The sequence below is a fragment of the Filicampus tigris genome, chromosome 7 (genome assembly GCF_054856515.1).
Source record: "Filicampus tigris isolate MCC_2025a chromosome 7, RoL_Ftig_1.0, whole genome shotgun sequence".
Taxonomy (NCBI): Eukaryota; Metazoa; Chordata; class Actinopteri; order Syngnathiformes; family Syngnathidae; genus Filicampus; species Filicampus tigris.
Genome location: NC_141223.1, coordinates 3,451,597 through 3,474,290, shown reverse-complemented (window position 1 = coordinate 3,474,290; position 22,694 = coordinate 3,451,597). Strand labels below are relative to the sequence as shown.

General features: G+C 41.6%; 1 protein-coding gene across 2 annotated transcripts; it reads right to left on the bottom strand.

Moving 5' to 3' along the window:
• Positions 1-53: 53 nt before the first annotated feature.
• On the bottom strand, positions 54-22,677 carry LOC147144431 (clathrin heavy chain 1-like). Of its 2 annotated transcripts, XM_086036912.1 has the most exons (33): positions 22,226-22,677; positions 20,902-21,109; positions 17,940-18,208; positions 17,244-17,405; positions 16,989-17,102; positions 16,061-16,234; positions 15,448-15,645; positions 15,053-15,253; positions 14,795-14,947; positions 14,478-14,600; positions 14,217-14,354; positions 13,861-14,025; positions 13,588-13,768; positions 13,351-13,514; positions 13,141-13,266; positions 12,913-13,055; positions 12,110-12,344; positions 11,894-12,016; positions 10,908-11,053; positions 10,603-10,786; positions 10,323-10,515; positions 10,049-10,206; positions 9,799-9,963; positions 9,128-9,235; positions 8,812-8,979; positions 8,325-8,474; positions 8,113-8,244; positions 7,786-7,896; positions 7,374-7,544; positions 7,068-7,289; positions 5,838-5,858; positions 2,350-2,425; positions 54-1,638 (listed from the first exon to the last, which is right to left on the bottom strand). In XM_086036912.1, exons 1-33 carry the CDS (start codon positions 22,265-22,267, stop codon positions 1,508-1,510), a joined length of 5,055 nt encoding a protein of 1,684 aa, XP_085893038.1. In that variant the 5' UTR covers positions 22,268-22,677; the 3' UTR covers positions 54-1,507. The 2 variants fall into 2 exon arrangements, with proteins under 2 accessions (XP_085893038.1, XP_085893039.1); XM_086036913.1 differs by lacking the exon at positions 5,838-5,858 and having other exon boundaries at positions 720-1,638; positions 22,226-22,671.
• Positions 22,678-22,694: the final 17 nt, after the last annotated feature.

The window sequence follows — 22,694 nt, the reverse complement described above, 5'->3', positions numbered from 1 at the left end:
TGCACACCCACACACAAAACCACATTCTCGTACAGACTAGACAGAAACCCATAACAATTTTTACGTTTTATTTAGACTAGTACTTCCCTTTCGGTTAGGTCATATTAGGTCTTCTACTTTTTCAACGACAGAGCCCCTTTGTTTATTCATATGTATGACAACAAAAAGGAATTTAACTTATGTCGGGTGACACTTTATACACACACGCGCACGGTTTGAGGGATGTAAGTACATCAAGGTAAATTTAGGCTCTTATTTGACTCCGTTCTGGATGTACCGAGACCTATTTTCTTAACCATCTACACATGCAACCTACCGGTACATGTTGTGGGTTTCATCGAGCTGTCGTTTGGACATCGAAAAAAAAAAAAAAAGTCTTCTCTTTTTGGAGGACGAGAGAGACGGATGACAAATTGGTGTGTGCGCGGGAGCATTGTCTCACCATCTACAATGTTGAAAATCAAGTTGACATCTGTACACGCCAAAAAAAGAAAACCAAAATAAAACGTCATGGTGACCCGAGGGAAACGTCACAACACCTGGCATAAACAGACCGCAGCAGAGAGGGCTCAGCGTAAATACACACGCGTGGTACATGTCTGCGTGGTCCCGCCCCTTGCACATACACAGATAGTCTCACACAAGCACTGTACACGGCACAAGAGGTCACCGAGACACACGGAGGAGAGCTAATATCTAGCAGGGACCACCCGTACAGGTTGAGAGGAGGGGGTTAAAATTCTTATTTAGACCATCGTCAGGTCACACACGCACACACAGTCTCAATCATAAAGTGACATACATCTGAATGCATTTAAAACTCCATAAAGCTACACACCTGTGCAGAATATACTATCATGACTGTACTTAGTGTTGCTAGGGGTAGCCATCCGAATGGCGATATATGTTCAAATACTCTATGTAACCTTTTTTTCTTTTTTTTTTCTCTCTCTATCTCTCTCTCCTCAAAATATATAATGATGTAACGCATTTTACAGACAAAACGAGACACGGTTAAGCTGGTCACATGTTCCATACATCAAAACGTAAGAGCTTCTCTCCACAGGAATTTCTTCACCAGTGCAAAATCCAATGCTCCTCCACCTACTTCAAAGTTTGCTCAGCTTCAGCAAGTCCACTTACAACAACAACAACAACAACAACAAAAAAAAAACATGATAGGAACGTACAAAAAAAACCATTTCTAAATAAGGGGTCATAAATATGGAATGTGGGGAACGCAAATGTGCTCCAATTTCAGTTCAAACAATACAAATAAAAGTCCTTCATCGCATGTACATGTTCTTCAAACAGGACAACATTGTTGTAACAGCAATAATCAAATAAATACAAAATCAAAGTGGGCTGTTGCTTGCTTGTGGCCTCTGTTGAGGGTAGAAGACCATGGGAGGCTGGAGAAGAACACAAAGAGATGGACAGATGGACGGAATGGGTGGGAAGGGGAAATGATGATGGTGGTGGTGGTGGTGGTAGCGGCAGGGGGCGTTCACATGCCGTATCCAAAGTTGGCCTGCGGCGGCTGCCCGTAGCCTGGCGCTGCTGTGTACCCGTAGCCGTAAGCCTGCTGAGGCGGCACGGCAACATTGGCGCCTGAAGTGAGCATCAGCTGTGGTGTGCCTGCCAAGCAAACAGCAAAACAATCTGCTGTCAAAAAAAGGCTTGCAATGACACATGTCACACTCAGGCTCGCTTCCATTTTCCTATTCCCGCGAATTGCAGGGATGACGTACAGTAAATAATCAAGTTGTTTAAATAGATTGTATCGGTTGGACCATCTGCTGACCAGATAGCTGATCTGTTATCTTTTAACTCGCTGATCGGCTCCAAAAATCCTGAAATCTGTTTTTCTACAGAACAATACTGTTAAGTGCCATTTTTCCGATCAAAAAACAGTTGTTGCCGTGGTGGTTCCATTAATTTCAATATTAAATAAGATTTAAGATACAGTCATTTGAGATAAAAGTGTAATCACAGAACAAATTATACTCTTATCTCAAAGCATCCCTGTATCACTAATAGCAGAGACTTTATACGGCCAGAGAAGGGAACATCCACTTTTTAAATGAAAATATATTGGCAATTTTTTTTTCCCAAGGTCAGCAGTACTTCAATAAACAGCTGTTTTGGAAGCTAAGGCTATTACATGTACATGAAATCGTACCCTTGTACCCAAAAATCTGAAAGAAATCGTACACACGTTTTTTTCCCAGCTGATAACGAAACCCCTTTGACCTAAATTGCACGATTCAATGCAGCTAACAGGGAATGTAGCGATGTGGCCAAAATCACCTCCCAGCCCTGAAAGGGAACAGCAGTGCGTGCGTTTACCATAAACAATTGGTTGAGATTCTGTGGCTTGCTCCTCCTGTTTCCTCAGGGACTCAGAGGCTTCGAGCTTGTCCACCTGGGGAGGAAAAACAACGGTGGCCTGAGAACCAGCTTGGTGGTTGAGCAGCTTGGGCGGAGGCTTTCGAAGACGCCACGTTTGTAAAAACTGACCTCTGGGTTATTTCCCTGGCTGAAGGATGGGACCATTCCTGACAGGTGATGAGCACCGTCCACATTTAAGTGAAAATGTGCAGCTGGACGTCCTCCGTTAACCGACTAAAGCCACTACTGTACAACTAGAGAGCTAAAAAGCGACTACTGACTGTCTAATTTGCCTTAGTTTATGGGACACACAGTCTAATGTTGGGTTACGGGGGCGGGGGGATATAAACACAGATTATGGCAATAATGGTCCCACCCATCCAGCCACCCCGATCATCTACTCTACGATTTGAGAGTATGTAGAGAACCAACCTGTCACCAGAACAAACGACCTCTTCTAATGTATGGATGCTCAAAAATGTAAGTGGCCCTAATTAGTCTTTGTTGTAACTGCAAAAAAATGGACGCATCTATTTGTACAGCTGCATTTACGGAATGAGATTAAACATGATTATGGTGTACTACAATTTAAAGATTAAAAAAAATAAAAAAATAAAATAAAAACTTGAGGAAAAAAGTGACAAATTAAAATGTCAGGTAGACGTCGCTTCCACATCATCATGTGCGCCATGCAGAACGTCTCCACGCTGACACAGTGCTTGGTGCTGCTGTTTTGGTTAGCAGCAGAGTTGAAATGGGCTCACAAATTGACTACTTAAACTACATTTGTGCATTCCTCTACCTGTGTATTGAAATGCATGAGAACATCCAAAAGACGCCTGGTGGGACATATTGTGGTAATCTGCGAACAGTTCATTTTAAGTATATTGTACAGTGGAACCTCTAAATTTGAATGCAATTTGGAATTTGACCAACATTTTCGAGCAGACTATCAGACGTCAGTTGACGGGGGCGGCCATTTTCTCACTTGTTGTCAACTGAAAATGACATGACGCAATTGCTCAGGGCTCAGGTAACAACCATGGCTGCCTCCTCAAAACAAGCTAATTTCATCAAGACAAAAAGGAGGCGGTGCAGAGTGTGTGCCATATTTTGTAATCCTTTGGTATTTCGATGAAGAAAAAAAAAAAGCATATAGCTTCTTTAAGACAACTTCTTAAACTTTTTTGGGGGGGGTCTTTCTTGACTACATGACATTGTTGCCATTTAGCAGCAGGGAAGCAGAAAATTATCAGCGGGATCCAAAAGATTTCAGCAGCCAGCAAAAAGAGTTAAGAAATGATATGCAGCTTGAACAATAGAACCTTGAACTTTGACATGTGAGGCGTCCCTGTCCTGGTACTGGGTTCAGTTCTCTACATACTGTGCGGTACGCTAGTGTCAGTCAATCTGGTTGCGCAGGCTCTTGCATTTTCGAAAAGAGAAGGGTTGAGAGACATGCGGAAGCAGTAGTTTTTCGTTACGTTCCTCTTTAAGAATGCGTGAGAAAGAGAAGAGAGAAGCAACAGCGCCGTAGTGGAGGGAGAGAGGAAGAGGGTAGACGAGATGCTGTTGTGCAGCCACTAGAAGGTTTCCAGAAGCAGGCACAGCCAACAACGATGTCTCCTAGCCCGGTGCTGCTGATGCTAGCCAGGGAGGGGCAATGCATGCGCCTTGCTTCACAAGAGAAGCATGAAGCTTCACTCAATACACTACCTGAGCTGCATCTTATTTGCCTTTCGACACTTGAACAATTATGTTGGGAGGGGTGCTCAAAAGAAATCACTGAACACAAATTCCTCTCTGTGTACCTGATACTTGTTTTAATGGACTATTGGAGGACAGGAAATCAATTCAATCATAGAGTGGACAGAGAAATACACTGGAAAGTCTCAGGGAGAAAGAATTGAAACTCATTGACTAACAATGCTGTCATCTAATAATAAAAGGATGGTTTTGAGAGGGGCATCTAACAACCAGTTTACCATTAGAAGTCATCAAGAAGTAGGTAAGATAAAAAGACCCGACACTGCAGGTAGTGATCCAGAGTGGCACTTTTCACTTGCTGATACAAAAAGAGGGGCTGAAAAGCTTTGCTGGCCCATTTCTCGGTTTTATTTCCATTTGTGGGAGTTTGTCTGTTGGTGTGAACTTTCTGTCGACAGATTTTTTATGATGGCAAAGTATTTTTTGATGTAGCCATTAAGTATGGGCGATAATCCACCAATTGATGATATCATTAAAAAAAGTATTTAAAGAAAAAAAAAACATTTCCTCAGATAGCATTTGATGACTCAACAGCAGTGAAAAACAAGAGGTAGGGGTAAGGCTTTTACTGCGGGATATGTTTACTAACAATCTAATTTACATTAAAATTTGAAAGTAAATTCAAAATGGTGGACTTCTTGTGAGGTTCAGCATTCCTTCTTTCCAAGATCCTTCTTTTGAAGGTCTTGGTTGGATACATAAGCCTACCAATTTTAGCAGACCCAAGTACAACGTATAGCCCAGGGCTGCTTCATCTGTCAGTTTTTTTTTTTTTTTAAGGCAATGAAAATTCATTTTGCGTGATAGGATCTGCTCCAACACTGTTAAATGTGCATCGTGTACATTTTTGAGCAAATTCAACTGTGAAACAAATTAGAACATGCATTTGTGAAGCTTTGTGAAATCGGCTATAAAATTTTATAACCGTTTGAACATATTGTTGGAATTGTGATGAATAAATAATTTATTTTTCACCATTGAGGCTATTTATGTTTGTTTGCCTGGCTCATGTAGTTACTCAGATTTCAAATTATAACTATTTTTTTTTTTTTTAAACACCTTGTATGTCGTACAGCCATATCATTCACAGAATATGCCCATCATCAGTTTTCTCTGACCATTTTTTGGGGGGGGACAATCCAGACAAAAATAAATCCAATCTAAAGACTTTGTGTGTGCAACTGCTCCCCATATGCATCTCTAGCACATGCTCTCTTTTCTTTATTTTTTCAGTTTGACAAAATTAGCAGATTTAGCTCTGGAATGCTGCATAAAAAAAAGCACTCCACCATAAACTTGAGCTTTGTGATAATAGCCACCTATTATTTTCTGTTTGTTTATTTAAATGGTCAATGCACACCGTGTATAATTGGGGCACACGGTATGGCCGAGTGTACAAACGTATTTGAGGAACTATGGTAAGACCCTCCCAGCCACCAGCCTAGAAGCAGACTCCTAAAGATGCGACGTGAAAAGCCCCACTCTGGATTGTGGGGAAACAGTTAAGTGGTCTAGTGAAGATGCAGAGAGTTGTACACATGAAAGCAGCATAGTGACAAAGTGGGAGGCCAGGGAGGGGGGGGGGGTGTCATGCAATTCCTGCTAATTTTAACCAAACCACTACAGGTTATCAGACAGCGAATCAATAATGATGATTAGGAAATGGATTCAACGTTCACCTTTTCCTTTATCGCATCAACCTGGAAAGGAAAGTCAGAGAGGCAACTTAAGGGAAAAAAAAGCAAGTGGAAGTCTCCCACAATAGAAACTGACAGCGAGAAACAAGCAAACAGGGGATTTAACATTGAAAGACAACACAAAAACGCAGAGGGGATGCAGGTAATAATGCCACTTCTAATACAAATGCATACTTGAGGTTACTTTGGTATCCCGAGTTTCATTTAATTGCCAACTAAAGTACAACGTACAGATGTGAAACTCACTACCGATCAGTTAACAATTTGGCCCCAGGTTTGATGTGATTTTGTGGTTAGTGGCACCCCTGAGTAAAGCACCGTAACTCGCCCAACTGCTCCAGTGTATATTTGCTATATTCTCTACTGTGAATTTGTGATTGGTTGAATACAGAGGGCAAAATGTGCTTATTATGCACATGACAATAATATAGGTCTTACAATTTAAAAGAGCTACTAAGAGAGAAATAAGGTTGATGCATTTGACGCATTTGAACCCCGTCTCAACCGATAGTCTTTTCCACTAAATACACAGTGCTGTTGTAAAACTGCATAGCTAGTTATTAAAAATCACGGTGGTGATAAAAGCCTCAGAAACTCGCAATAACAGCACTGCTCTCACATCTGCTGCCTGTTATGAACTCCGTTTTATTCCATCAAACTTGAAAAGTGATAAAAACTGCCACGACTCTCCTCTGGAGCACATTTGTATGGGAAAGTAGCTTGAGTGGATGAATATCCAAATGAAAAAGGATATGAAAGCAGTGACGGCACATGAAGGACATTAGGAAGATGAGCAACGAGGGAGCAAGAATATACATACAGAGACTCTGGTGCAGGCATGGGGAACTGTGCTACAACCGCCTGATGGTAAACAATATTTGCAAATAAAATGGTGCGGATGCTGATGTCTATTCCCTGTTGGCACAAACAATTCCAGCACCGGGTGCCTTTAAGGGAAAAATTAATTCAGAAGAATCCATCTAATAGGCTCCCCGCGTGCTAGTTTGCGAACACTATTTTCCACCATCTGCTAGCAAGGACAAAAATTCACTACGAAAGTGGTCATGAATATCAAACTCTCGCCATAACTAACATTCTTTTCTATGAACGGAGTTAGGTTTGAATGTTTTCTTGTCTCACATCCTCAATATCAATGCTGAATGTTGTCCTACCCAACTGATGTTTGATTTTCTTCATGTGTGAACGACGCACCTTACTGAGGTACTCCCTCATGACCTGGATGAAGTATGGCATGGAGAAGTCCATGATATTGTGCCTCCAAGCGGTCTCCAGCACCACATCAGGCCGCAACAGGTCGTAGCAGGTGAACAAGCAAGCAGCGAAACACTCCTTCTTGTCCTCCTCCAGGAACCATGCGAGAAGTTCCTCGGCCAGTTCAATGTCTTTGGACTCGGACGCATATTGCATGGCGTCCTGCACAAGGGGACATAAAAACGTACACGCTCACGGTTCAGCTGGCGCTTGAGTGAACATATTGCGAGCGTTGCAACAAAGCACCTTGTAGAGTTTGTCTTTCTTGCAAAGCTCAACACTCTGTTTCCAGCGGTTGTTGCCCTTGAAAAGGTACGCTGCGATCCTTCGGAACTCGATCAACTCATGCTTCTCGAGGCCTTGGGCGAGCGAGATGTTGTCAAAGTTGTCGTAGGCATCAATGGAAGTGCGTAGTGACTGCATGTAAGCACACAAGATGGATTAAAACAAGTTTAGCAACGACAGACGGATTACGTTTTGATGACAGATTCGACTACGGGTTGTCGTGACTTTCGGCTTGTCGCCACCGCGACTCACTCGGAAAAGTACAAAATGCATAAAAGGGAAACAAACAGGCATATAACATTTATTCAAACTAAATGACAACAATACTAAGTTAGAGTGCAAAACAATTCGCTCAGCCAGTGACCCATCATACCGCATAGTCTTCCTCGATGATGAAGAGGTTGTTGAGAGATTCATTGACTGACTTGTTGTTGTGATTCTGGACAGACCTCAAATATGGTTTAACCAGGGGCACCTGCTTCACCTGAACAATGAATCAGAAATGAAAAAAATATTACTTAAAAAAAAAAAACAGCATATTTAACAGAGAAATGTCTGTGTAAATGCTTCTCCACTTCCACCGATGTTTTTGAGGCAAATATGATTTTTAGGCTAATATTTGTATGTATGTAATGGTGCTTTTATAAAAAAACAAAAAACACACACACAAACAGTGGAATAAAAAGAGGAAGCCACTCACCTTGCTGAAAAAATTGACAGCACGTGTGTGGTCCAGTCTTGGGGAGAGAACGATGAGCAGATCATTTAATAATAAAGGTTTGAACTCCAGATAAAAGTGGATGGCTTTGTAGTACAGCTCCACGTTGGCCACCTAGAATGAAACAGCAAAGATGCTACAGCTCGACAGACCTCTTTGACAATATACAAGTTGGTTTCATACAGGAGTCCCACCTTGGTGACAATGTCTTTGAATTGGCCTTCTTTCCAGGCATCGGAAGGATGGTTCATCATGGTGATGATGGCATTGTCATATTCCTCATATTTATCATAGAGGAAAACCAGCTCCGCCCAGAGATGGGCTTGCTCAGCTGCCCTGAGAACCTTAAAATTCACATCCATAAATGTTATTGGATCAAAACCAAGGCCTGCGTGAATAGTCAGAGCACGATCACATACAGTAAGACTAATGCATCCATTCAAGAATTAGTTTCTTTCATTTTGAGTAATCTTTTTTTTTTTTTTTTTTTTTTTTTTTACATCGACTGCCAGACATTTTCAGACCCTCTTTTACACTAACGTTTAAAAAAATTTGAAAAAAATATATATAAATAAATTCCTGGGATTAAATGGCTGGACTGTGAAAAGACAAGTAAATCCGTCAATGGCAGTGAATGAGTTAATGTTGTTAATAAATGATGTGACGGTTGCCTGGGTATACCTTTGGAATGTTCACACGGGACCAGAAGAGCTCCAGGTGCTCCCTCATCTTCTGGGGTTTGAATTTGGAGTAGAGAATAGCCAGCTCTGTGAACATTCCCATGTGAGCTCGCTCCAGTCCCAAAGCAGCCTCCAGCATGGTGATCAGCTCCTCAAAGTAGCCGCGGTCCTGAAGAAATTCAAACAAACCTCACTCAAACCTTTTAGTTCATGATCAAGGTCAGGCTATTTATTGGTCTGAATAATGTGTCTCTTCAATGTCTACATTTAGTTCGAATGAATGAATTGCATGTGAAAAGGATTGTCATGCTTTGTACCTGGTAGTAGTTGATGAGTTCCTCCAGCTCATCGGCATGGACGACAATATGCAGGCCGCACATTTGGGCAAGCCTGAACTCTTTCCCATCGACACACGCAAAACACACCTACAAATGAGAGAGAATGGACTCAAACAATGGAGAGCACGCTTTCATTTTAATACTGGATAAAGATCAGAATAGCAGTGAATTCCATTTAAAGTGAAAGTCAATCCCAAAATTTTCTTTACAAAAATATGTTCTATGTAGCCCCACTAGTCTAAACTTGATATTCTAAATAATAATGTGCTTGTGGAATACGAATTAAGTAGCAAAAATCCACATTTTTTTAAGCTATGGGGGGGGAGGCATTTTGTCACTTGTTGTCGACTGAAAATGACATCACAGTTGCTCAAGACTCAGGTAACAATCAGGGATCAATCATGACTCACCAGTCTTCTGAAGCTCAGCCGTGATTGGTCATTACCTGATGAACTGTGATGTCATTTTCAAACAAAATGGCCACCCCCAGAGATGGATAAATACACGTGGATTTTGCTGCTTAACTGGTATTCTACAATCACAATTTGAATCAGAATGCCGTGATTTGACTAGTGGGTGCGCATACAACATAATATGAAGAAAATTTTGGGGTTGACCTCCATGTTTAAAACTAATCTGTTATCTCACACCTCTTTCCAAGTGCGTGTGCTGTTGGCCTTGCGAGCTCCATCCACAGCTGCCTGATACTCTCCCAGATGCACCAGAGTGGAAGCCAGGCGACCGAAATTAGACACGTTGTTGTAAAGCAGTTTGGCTGCCTCATACATCTTATCGTCATAGCAACGGTCACCCACCTATAGGAAAAGGGCAGGAAAAGGATATGTCACGAAAGAATAAATGGACAAGAGGTGGTCGATTTTGATGCGTCCCTGAACCTACTTGTTGGATGTGGGCATTATTGGGCCCATTGATGAACTCTTCCAGCTCGGCAAGGCGGTTGGTCTTTGCCAGAGCAAAGATTAACTCTGTTTCAACGTAGGACTCGCGGGCCTTCTTTCGGGCCATTTGCAAAAACTTTACAAGATCCTCCCAGTTTCCTACAGACAGCACATCACTTTTATTGAACCAAAGTTAGTGTTTGAAATTCACAAAACAAACCATGTATTCTTTCAAAAGTCCAAACAAGCAACCACGATTTCAGAGTTGGTCTTACCGCTCTGAGCTGCAGCTTGTCCCACCTCCATGTAAGCAGAGGGGTCATCAGCCTTGATGTATGAGTCAATTGCCTCTTTGACCAGGCCCTTTTGCAACTGGGCCTTTGCCAGCTGACTCCACACTGGAGGCTCATTGCAGCGCTCGGCAAACTCATAGGCCCGATCCAAGTTACCAATGTGCTCAATAAGAACCTAAATAGAATAGGAACATATTTCAATCCAACATACAGACGAATTGAATCATGAAGCTTAGGTAAGTAAAGCATCAAAGTCATTCACCTGCACAGCAGATGTGTTGACATCAAATTTCCTAAAAATAGCAAATGCCTCCTCAAACAGCTCATTGCTGATGGCGATGTTTGCAATATCTGGGGCATCATAGTTGTCAAGACGGTTAATGTACTCCATGACCCGGGTCCGGTCAGCTTTGATCGCTGTCAGGATGAGCAGATTCTGGAGGTTTCTATAACATACACAAGGCAAGAAGATCTCAGCGAGATTTTTTTTTTTTTTTGCTAGGTTGAAAATACAAAAAAAAAAGAACAACAAACAAAAAAAATAAATCAAACAAAACCTCATGATACCTGTGCTCGCTGAAGACAGAGTTATCCAGGACAATCTTCTCCAGAAGTTCAATAAGCTCATTGGGAAGGTCAGCGGTCATAAAAGCCTTGACTGAAACAGACACTTCCTCTGGATCTTGGGTCTCTGTCAGGGCAGTCTGGACAACCTGCATCACAGTAGGACATCAGGCTTGAAGCACAATGCCACAATATTCATTAAAAAATATTACAAGTGAATATGACTACGGGGGTACCAGTACTACTACTAGTTGCCGTCTCAGTTCAATTGAATGAGAATGAGAGACAGTCTCGTCTTCCAATTTTCTCATTTTTGTTTTTGTATTCTAGACCACGTCCGCTTTTTGAAGCACTCTGTGTGTTTCTTGACCGACACCGCGCAGCGTGCCTGGCACACCCGGCATGTACTCACTCACTGATTGGATCAAGTGACGCGTGTACGGCTCGCAAAATGCTTTACCACAAGCTTCACGTATTTCATCCACAGGCACTTATGATATTGTAAATATGGTTAAGTATTGTTGTAAAACACAATATATGTCTACTGTATATACTGTATTTGTATGACTTGCCGATGGCGGGCTTTGTCTCGCTCGCTTAAAACCAGGAAATGGGTGTGTACAGTGAAGTTCCTTGTCACGTTGCCACGTGACACGCCTACATCTGTCAGCCAATCAGATGGCAGTGACGTCACGGCCCCACTCGGCCTGCGTTTTAGAACCAGGTTGGAAGCGGTTCTGAGGAACGGTTCCATTGTAACCGCACAGCCCCAAAAAATGTCATGTAAAAGCCGAGCGACCACACTGGGCGGAACCAGGCTATTTTGCAGTTGAACCGCTACAATGGAAAAGGGGCTATAGATGGACGCTGTTAAAAAGTGTTGAACAACACACAGTGAGTTCTTACCCTGAGCAAGATCTAAACAACATGTTTACTAGATCAGGTAATATTTTGCATTATTTAATACAAATGACAGGAGGATGTGATACCTGATCGATGAGTGGTCTTCTGTAGTTGTTGGTCTCCAGCAGCACACTTGCCCACAGCTCAGGGTTCTTGCGGCGCACAAGGTAGCGTGACAGACTCTTGAACAGCGAGTTCTCATTACACACCTAAAACATTTAAGACAAATAGTTTAGAAATGAACAGCCATATACCGGGCAGGGCCAAGTAATACTTTTGGCCTTCAAACGACACCAACTCACATGAATTAGTTCCTGGTCACACTGTCCTCTTTCATAAGCCACACAGGCCAGGTGGGGGTCTCTCTTCTCACAGTATTTGCCCACTACACGGCTGTCATAAAAGGGATTCTCCCTCAGGAAGCGCTCAGGGTTGTTGTTGCTGTCGATATAAATTTTAGCCAGGGCATTGTGGGTAGCAGGCTCCTCGCAGCCTTCATGAATACGAGCCTCCAACCAAGGGAGCAGAAGCTTCAGTCTGTGGGGAAAAAGAAACGGAAAACTTCAGTCATCGAGAGAAGTGTTTCCCAACCTTCATTTGGCCAAGGCACATGTTTAACATTACAAAAAACTCACAGCACACCATAAAACAAAAGTGTCACAAAAAGTAAATATTCCCAAATCAGGATGATCTCTCAATTTGTTCACAAATTTACAAGTTTCAAGTGTGAAATCTGGGTCTGTTTAGTTAAACACACAGCTGTTATTTTGTTGTAAGTATGACAAAGGGTTGATTGTACCTTCTAACATCTACTGGAAGAGCATTACATTTTTCTTCCTAAGACTATAGTTACTATAGCATAAGCCGGGTTTACATGGAGCCATGTATTCCGATTAGAAAGGATCTGAATGACCAATCGGAATGAAAATGCTCCGTATAAAACACACCAATCGGAATAAAAATGAATATATGAAACTCCATTTGGATTCACAGGGGTGGTATAATCCTTTTGCCAATCAGAACGAGCGTCATGTAAACAGTTCAATCGGAATAGCCAGGGTGCGTCCGGTCTCCGCATGCTCAGTCAGTATGTTCCTTTTCTTACCGATTTCTCTTCTCCACTTCAGCAACTAGTTCATCTGTAGAAAACTGTCCTCTTACGACCATGATCAGGTTTTTGATCACATCCTCGGCACAATCAACATCCAGCAAACCTCCAATGACCACTGGGAGACGACTTGGGTTTACCTGCAGAAAATAAGAAATGTGCGGAGTCAGATTTTGGTCCTATAGAAAGTAAATGATGGCTTCTAAGATCAGAAGAGCATTGTACCTTCTGCACATAGATCTCAATGTATTTCTGCAGACTGTTGCGATACAAGTATAGGACCAGATCGTGGACAAAATCAAAGCGGTCACACACAATGATCAATGGCAGTTGATCGGTTAACTTGGCTTCCTGCAGAGAAAAAGAAAGACTTTAATGTAGCGAGGAGAAAGGTTTTTCATGTCTCGAGTGTGCAGCTTGTAAGCCATTTTTGACCTTGAGGAAGTTCTTCACACGCTCAGGGTCATAGCAGTTACTCTCCCTGCAGATTCTTTCCACCTCTTTGATTTGGCCCGTCTTGCAGGCAGCCTGAATGTATTTGAAGTGAACCTCTGGGTCCTGGCTGAAGTTGACAATGGAACCCAAGAAGTAGAACAAACCTGAAAGACAAAATCACGTGTTAGGACGACAGTAACGCGTTTGTTCGACCCAAAAGTAACTCGTCAGGTGTACCTTCAAAGCTCTTGAACGACTCAAAAAGTTCAGTAAGGCTCTGAGTACTGAGTTGCTCGTGATACTTGGAGGCAACCTGAACGCAGATCTGCAGGTTCTGGCGGATGTTAGCAGAGAGCATGGCCCGAAGACATTCCAAAGAGTCCTCCACTGACAGGGAGCCAAAGAAATTGACTAACCACTATAAGGGCAAAAATGAGTGACGATTAGTATTCTGGAACATATTAGGTTGGTAGCATTTTTTTTAAACATTTTTGAAATTGCCTGTTGTACCTCTGGGTTGAGGAGGTGTGTGTGCACCACAGCCCGCTTAATGTCATACAGATCAGTATAATGCTCCAGCGCCCTCTGCAGGAGCCCGGCCTTTTCGCACAGCTGTGCCACATGGGCACGGTCATAATGAGTGAACATCTGGTTGCCCAGAATAGCATCTGCTACCTGCAAAAATCACCAGAGGACTTTAGACACTTAAAAACACTTTTTATTGTTCGCATAACCGACAATTACGGTAACAAAAAATGAATGCCATAATTTGATGCAATTCTAAGTGGCTAGTCATTCAATGTCACGTGAATTAAAATGACTGCACATGAATATTTTCTTCCCAATGTATTCATGAGTTCATATACCTGCGGCGCATGGACCAAATTCATTTCCAGCAGACGTGTCTGCAATGGTCCTTCCATGGGCCTGTTGTTCTTCAGAGCATCCAGCAGAAAGGACGTGCATTGCTGGATCAGGTTGTATTCCATGAAAACATCTACAATCTAGAAACAAGTCATCATTTGGTTAATCACAAATGTTTACTTATTCTGTACTACTTGCTATTTTCATAAAACACAAAGGCAGGCCTTTGATACCTCCTATGTTGTGGCTTCATTTGTTTGTACCTGTGTAATGTCAGCAAGGGGCTCTTCATCTTGCACCAGCATCTGGGAGAATTGAAGCCCTTGTTCAGGGCTGATCCGCATTACATTCCGCAACAAGAAGATCCAGTCTGGAGTGTAACCCACCTTACACACAAAGATGATTATTTTGTGACTTTCTTGTGGCGTCAAAGTAAATTTTGGTCATGTACTGTAACTGAAAACATGGGCGGAACTGCCCACATGCATTCAAAGATGATTGTGTTAGTTCATAGAAAGACTTTATTGCTAAAATTGGATGTATATGGTAAAGAACACCAAAAAAAGACACCGCAACAAACCTTCTTGGCATACAGTACAATCTTCTGGAACTGGCCAGTCTCAGCAAAGCACTGAATGACTTTGTTGGGGACGTTTGCTCTCAGGTACACACTGAGGGCGAGTGTGGGATCCACCGACTTCACCAGGTCTCCGAGCTCCTCTGAACACTCCAGCTGTAAGCAAAGCAGGATAGATAAATCTGTCAAGAGAGCACTCAAAGCCTATTAGGGTAGACAAAAGGAGTGCCTGCTATAAAACCACCACCAGTGAGCACAGACCTTGTCTTCTTTCAGCCATTTCTCCAGCAGCTGTTTGCGGCCCTGCTGGAGGACTGGCCGACACAGCTCTAGAGATTCAAACTTATTGAGCTGGCCTTGATCCAGTAAGATGCCAAAATACTGAAGCAACGGTGACCGTTGGCCTGGTTGAGCAGGAACACTCTGGAACCTGCGGATGGTGTCTGGTGTTCGCAGTATACCCTGGAGAAAGACAGCCAGATGGGTGACTACAGTAATTAGATCACAATGCATCCATCCATCCATTATCCAAATGCAGTCTCCTAATTAAAATTTAGGGCCGATGTTGGCAATGATGAACGTTGTGATGTTACTGAAGGTGCAATTAATGGAAGTATGATTTTGCCTGAGGTAAAAAGGGCAGCACTCGACTGTACCTTGGGTGCATTGGCTGCCACTTTGGCAGCATCTGAGTAATTCCCTGCAGCAAAGAGCGTGTTAAACTTGCGGGCGAACAGCTCCTCAGCACCGGCAAGGTTATTGCGGACAGCCATGCGCAGAGCCAGATCCGGGTTCTGGAGCACATTGGTGATGTAGGGAATAATGTTCTCCTCTTCCACACATACCGATAACACCTGGGAAAGCAGATTTTGTACTTGAGTTAAATATTTTGTCCAAAATTCTTTCAAACAACTTAATCTGTTTGACATATTCCTAATTACGGGTTAGTTAGTTCAAATTCTCGTGTGTCGTGTCACATTTTGTGTGCGCAGTACACTAAGCTTTGCATGGTGGAGGTGCAGGTGAGATTTAAGAGCAATAACAGGATTAGACTCCAGTCAGCCTGGACACGCTGAGCTCTTCCGCTGTCACCATCTGACTAAAAGTGCTGCTACACCATGGTACTTTGCAAATCTTCCGTCATTGAGTGGAACCTAAACCCGAGCCGGCCGCACGGAAATCAGTTGCGTGAACTGCTGCGCAATCGGTGACCTTGCAAATCTAGCAGGTACAATATGCGTGCAAAACAGGGGTTCAAGCACTTAATACCTGTCCTTTCCTGTTGACCCCAATGATACCAGCAGTTGGCTCATGAGGGGCAGTGACAAAAATGGTCTCCCCGCTAATCCTGTTCATGTAGATGCAGGTCCCAGTTTCCAAGTCGTACAGGTGGATGTAGCCATATTTGGTGATGAGAAAGACGACATCCTGCTTGGAGCTTATCTAAAAACACAAACAATAGAGACATAATTAGAATGCGTGCTTCATAAGTTAACATTAAAATGATGACCCTAACCAAGCAATAAATGTTGTATTTTTGGCACAATAAAAAGGGTTCCTACAGTCAAAGGCAAGTTCAATTCAAGACATTTTAATTCCATCTGAAATTTAAGACCAACTTCAACAATGTTCCCATTATTCCATGTTTTTCAAAGTTGCTATAGTATTGACTCTTAAGAGTCCAGACTAAAACCACATCATTGTTTTGTTGGTGATGTTATGTTACCATGAGAGTCACTGGATAGATTCTATATATTTTTCAGGAATTTTAATTTATTTTGACATTTGAGGCTACAGTGGACTGGGATAGGGACAGGGGCGGCCTGTGAATAGCAAAAAAAACAAAAACATTCACTATCCGTATCCCACGAAAAATTAGGGGCAAAAATGGTGAAAACACCCCCACACCAAAAACAAAAAAAATATTAAAAACAAAAATAATGTATTAAAAAATGAATCCGCGGGCGACGATCCACGAGTATGCAGGGCTCCGCTGTATTTACAAATCATAAAGTCCTACTTACCATGTCTTAACGTTATTTAAGACTTTCGAAAGATTGATGTAAGACATTTTAATGGTAAATAAGGCCTTGTTTTTAGATTCGTGGATGCAATTCCTTCTAAGACTTTAAAGATCTGGAGGAACCCTGAATAAGAGTTGTTTACATAAACAGGTTTAGGTTGTAATATTTCATACCTGCATAGCAACAGGGAAGTCATTCTGGGCTTCTGGAGGGAAAAATACATCTACAGCCTTCTTTGGAAATGGCTGGTTCCCGGTTGGTGGGGTGCCAACTTCAATTATATGGAGCTAAAAGCAAAAAAAAAAAAAAAAAAAGACATGACATGAAAAATGATCCATTTTAAATGCGAGAATACATTTCAGAGAAGACACGATTTAAAATGAAAACTTAAAATGACATGTCAATCGGCCGCATGCACAGAATCTTACTTTTCCGCCAGCCTGTCCTCGGACGGCAAAGCAGAAGAGAGTTGACTCCTCTGTGTTGTCCTCCATCTTGAATTGTGCAAAACCGGCGGCATGACCTTCAATGGGCTGAGAAACCTTCCTGTCCACTGAGTACAACTGCATCGCTCCAACAACCCGATTTTGCTGGGGAAGTTAAACCAAAACAACGACAAAAATACGGATCCATAACTTCAGTTAAATCAACACACATGGTACAAATACGGAGTTTATGAATGAAACTCTGGTATGTGCTGGGGTCAAACTTTACTGTGAAACGACTACACTAACTGCAAATATAGGACTGTAGATCGCACTGCAATCCACTGGAGCTTTATTAGGAATTGCCCACCCAATCCAACACACTGAGTAACAAACTAAATATTGCATTACCTAATCAACTGACAAATGTTGAAGAACATCATAGGGCCGTGTCCAAATGTCCACACTTTTCCCTATACAGTGCACTATTAATGGGTCACGCCATTTTGGAGGGGTGTCCCAATAAAAATGTAGTGCACACAAAATTACCCACAATGCACTCGGAAAAGTAGTGCACATAAATGGTCACTCAACAGGTTAATATACACAACAATGCATTCGGAAATATATACTGGATATACAGATGGAGAATAGAGACAGGCTGCTTTGGAGAAAAGCTAATGAGCACACAGTTAGTACCTGTGCTGAAATGCCGATTAGCAGTAACCACTTCTGTTTGGCGTCAGTGCGATAGTTGATAATCTGGCAGCCTGCAAGGCTGGAATGGCGGTCAAAGACTTTGATAGGCTGAGAGTCGCCCTCCATGCTCCAATGGTAGACTGCGTTGTCTGTGACCAAGGCGACGGTGTTGAGGGAGATCCACTTCCAGAAGGTCACATCATCTGTCATTGTGTGAGCCTTCATCTTGCTCTTCATTTCAATATTGAAGATCTGCAGGGTCTTGGCCGCTGAAAGTATTGAAGTCAAGGTTAACGTTAATCGAGGTTTTTAATTTGATTGATCTATTTACACCACACGCTTGTGAGCAATTAACTATTAGTTGCATTTAAAACACAAAATGGAGTAGTCTAATCTACCACACATCACCTACAGCAGACAATGGGGGGAGATTGGGAGAAGGGGACAAATACCATTTGGGAATACTAAATTCCAGTTGTTAGAGTAGGTAGTCAGGGTTTGCTTTCAGTAGGGGGGGGACCATACAACAAGGCAGTGTCAAATCAAGAGGCAAGACCAACAAAAGGGCAACCACATTTTGGTAGATCTGCATTCAGTGCATTAATGTGTGCACGTTCATGGCTGAATATTAAGCAAACCCCTGGGAGAATGTGGACAAAACCCCCAATTTAGGGCTTAAAAGACTTCTGCAAACTGTGTTCAGACTGACAAAGCACTGCATACTTCTAGGTCTCAATAGTTATTTTCATTGGCGTTGCTGAGTTGGGCACACTCCACCGACAGGGACATTTATTTTGTTTTCTCTGCGGTTATACAAATAAGGATAATACTGTGAGACCATTTCACTTTAATCAATTTGCCTTTAAAGACATTTCATCAATAGTTGTAATCGATTGCTACGTACATATTAAACCAGGAGTCCGAAATAGGAAGACTCTTGGATTGCCTTTTATGCAGAGCCAGACCTATTACTGCATTATTTTGACAGGCAAGTTTGGGGAAATAATGGCAATCGTATTTTCACGTGCACAGTTTTTAGCTTGCTTTCTTATAAACACTGGAAATACACAGAGCAATTGCGTGCATTGTAATGCCTGCAACATGACATGACTCTGCCAATCAAATTGTTCAACATTCAGAGCAGCTTTGAGAGTAGAGCGCAAGAGGGTGAGTGTGAGGCAGGCAAGCGGTGAGGAAAAAGCAAGTTTAGTGTAAACATAATTTTGTGGTTTGAAACAACAACATAAAAGAAAATCTGAATTATTTTGCAAAGATAGTTGATCAAGAAAGAAGGCAGCAAATCAAAATGCTCACTTATTTTTCTTTCGGTTTCTTCAATATTTACCAAGAGTCTGTCTTTCAGCATCGAAACACCTCAGGCCGACTTCAAAAACATTTTTCTTTAAGCAAACTTCTTTATTTTAAAACCAACAGTGCTTTTTTCTGTCTGAACGTCTTCTTAATGCAATGACAAGAGCACCTGCTGAGCTCTTGTTTTTTTTTTGTTTTTTTTATTCCATCTACACAAAACGAGAAGCTCTGTGGCTTACCATCTTAGAGAAGCAACACAAATGAGAATGAAATTCTAAAATGAGGGATGTTGGATTTTGGGTTAGGTCTGAATGCAGATTTGCAAGACGAGAGGAGACGACAAAGCACACAGGCGGATGTAATGATGGGAAGGTAGCTGGACAGATGCACCAACACTAATTTGTTTTGTTCATAAATATGATCTGCAATGTTCATTAGCGCCACAAAATATACAGTATCGAGTATACAGTATATCGGCCCAAACAAATCACCACTGATTTGTAATATACACAGGAACGGGATGGTATAGTGAATTTTTTTTTTTTTTTTTAAACAGTGGATAGTCCAGAAAACAGTAAGGGGAAGTCAAGTCAAATTTTATCTTTGTAACAATATGATCTATACCCTCCCCGCACTAGTGTAAACATGGTATTACAATTCATATTGTGATTGTGGAATATGCATTATGCAGAAAAATCCACCTGTTTTTTTCCCCATCTCAGGGGGCATATACATAGATTTTTTTTTTAATTATTTTATTATATTATATTTTGTGTCATCTAGTTGTAGTATATAGTATAGTACTGATGTATTTATGGGTGCTCCAGTCCCATGAAAGGCGCCATTATAAAAATCACATATTTTAAATAGTAGTAAAAGTAGTACTAGTAGTAGTCGTAGTAGCAGTAGTAGAGGGAAGAGTAGAGAGCGTTTTTATCTTTCACCTGGAAAATGACTACAAGAGCATATAACACTTCAACATTATTCTAATTTTGCTTATCAAATAAACAGTAAACACTATTTTTATTGTTTGTCAAAGAATTCACACAAAAATTCACAAACATAATATTCTATGTGTTGTCCAGTACAAGGACTACTTATCTGAAACAAATTCTAAGTCTGTATGTGCTGTAATAAACTAAAAATTCATTACAAAACATTAAAACTTATATGATGCCAGGCTTGTGCTTTCAGTTCAAGCATTCATTAAAACTATGACCAGTATTGTGCATTCGTGTCAAGACAAGTGCATACAGGAATACACTTTGACCACTCATTATTTGTAAAATTCAACTCACCGTCTGCAAACATAAGAAAGCATTAAGGAAACGAAAAAAAGAGCAAAAACAAAAATAGACAAAGCATTCATGACAGCATAATTTTTTTTTTACCATCACTTTTACTGAATAGTAGCATACTGTAAATTCACAGCAATAAAACTGCACAAAAATTATACATTTCTATGTCTGGACAAACAAATGAGGTGGCCTACATGTGAACATCAAAATGGCAGACGAAAGAATAAATTACACAGATGACCCGTGTGTCCAGAAAAAGCCGGTTAGGTCAGGAACTATTTCGGTTTTAATTTGAAGGAAAACTGAACAATCCTCTATAAAATAATGTACCATTGGGGGTGCCATTTACTTACCTTTAAGGGCAATAACTTTGCTAGCAGGGTTCATGATGGCGCTGTCTGCAGAGATGGGTCTGCGGATGGGGTTGTTGGGATCGGCCATGTCAATAATGACAACCTGAGCCTGCTCACCCACCTTCTCTCTTATACAAATGAACTTATCTGACTCCATTGTCAGAGTGCTGAACCCAATGTTGGCCGGGTTGATGCCCAGGTTCTGGAGCTGGAATATGAACAGAGTTTGTCTTAGTAAAATTACAAATGACAAAACCCCATCAGGGACACAAGAGCATATGTTTTTCTGTTAGTATAGTTGACAGCTTGCTGAAGTTTATTCCTTTTTGCATTTTGCAAAAATTGAGTCTATTTGTACCCCGCACGGATACATTGGATTCAGAACAGACTTTATATTAGGTGAGTTTTATTAAGAACACATTCGTTGTGTTTTCAATCAATCAATCAATCCTACAGAATGGTCGGTGGAATCCATTGTGATCATTTGTAATTGTGCAGTTATAATTAAGAGGTATAATTTTAGCAAAATATGCATGGCACAATTATTTGCACCTTGAGTTTTTATTGTGGATTAGATAACAGTGATCATGACTACATATTTTCCATCTATATCCCACAAAATGTTTTAATAGGGAAAAGCCTCTCAATTTGTGTGCAAAACCGCACAGTAGTCAAACCGACAATTCACATTTTAATATTTTAACTTATTTTTATACTATATTTTAAACTGATGGTTCTGTATGATTCGAGTCAGTGAGCTGCTGAACACGGTTTCGCAGCTTCTTGATTGACACATCCTCAGTCATAATGGCCAGTGTTGGATTTTGACATCTAAACGTCCATCCAAATATGCAACATGAAGCACGATGGCTAACCGCGTCATTTTTATTCAAATTCCGTGTTAATCATGTCTCTTTTAATGAAGCTGCGATTAGACGACGTGAATGGTAGCATCCCTCACGACACATTAATGACGCTACGAACGAACATTTGCAAAATGAAGACGTGTGCAGGTCAAAATCGTACTGACGAACACTGAAGGACTGCAAAATTCTTTAGTAAATTGATTCGTCAATTTTGCAAGGTTCAGACAAAGTGATGTCAAAACGTGAATTGGGGTGCGGGGTGTCATCGGTGAAATGAATGAGATGCTAGCCTTGAAGGCTATTTGTTAGCTGATGCTAAACGGGGGAGGGGAGGTCATTCATTTGCTGCGGGTATTGACGTTAGCTCGGCTAGCGAGCTGTCATACGACTCCGTTTTGAGGAACTCGAAATATACAGCAGTCATGCATTATAAACAACTATCTGATGTGCCTTCATACCTGTAGGTGCTCCTGGAAGCGGATAGGCAGGATTTGCGACATGTTTTCCTCGGTGTTCTCCAGATTGCTGAAATGTTAGCCGCCGTGCTAGCTAGCAGAGCAGCAGCACCGCGCTAGCTTACGACCTCTTTACGCTACGTGTAGGTCGGAGCGAGTCCGTGGAGACAAAAACGCGATAAAAATGCACCGCACCGCAAAGTGCCACCAAAACGTCGGGGCCGTAAAAATGCTCAATGTGTCAGAATTTTTCTGCTCTCCGCACTGCAAGATGAATAGCGGCTGTGGCTACGGCTGATCTCCTATCCAAAATCCGCAATGGCGGCGGAAACGGTTTTGAGTGGCTTCCCGATCCGGAAGCATCAAGTCAGTTCTGGCAGGACACTGACTGTAGACCTGAGCTGATAGTGGCTTTTATTTCCCCACTACCATTCTTTTACATAACGCACACAAATAATTTTCAGTTTTTTAT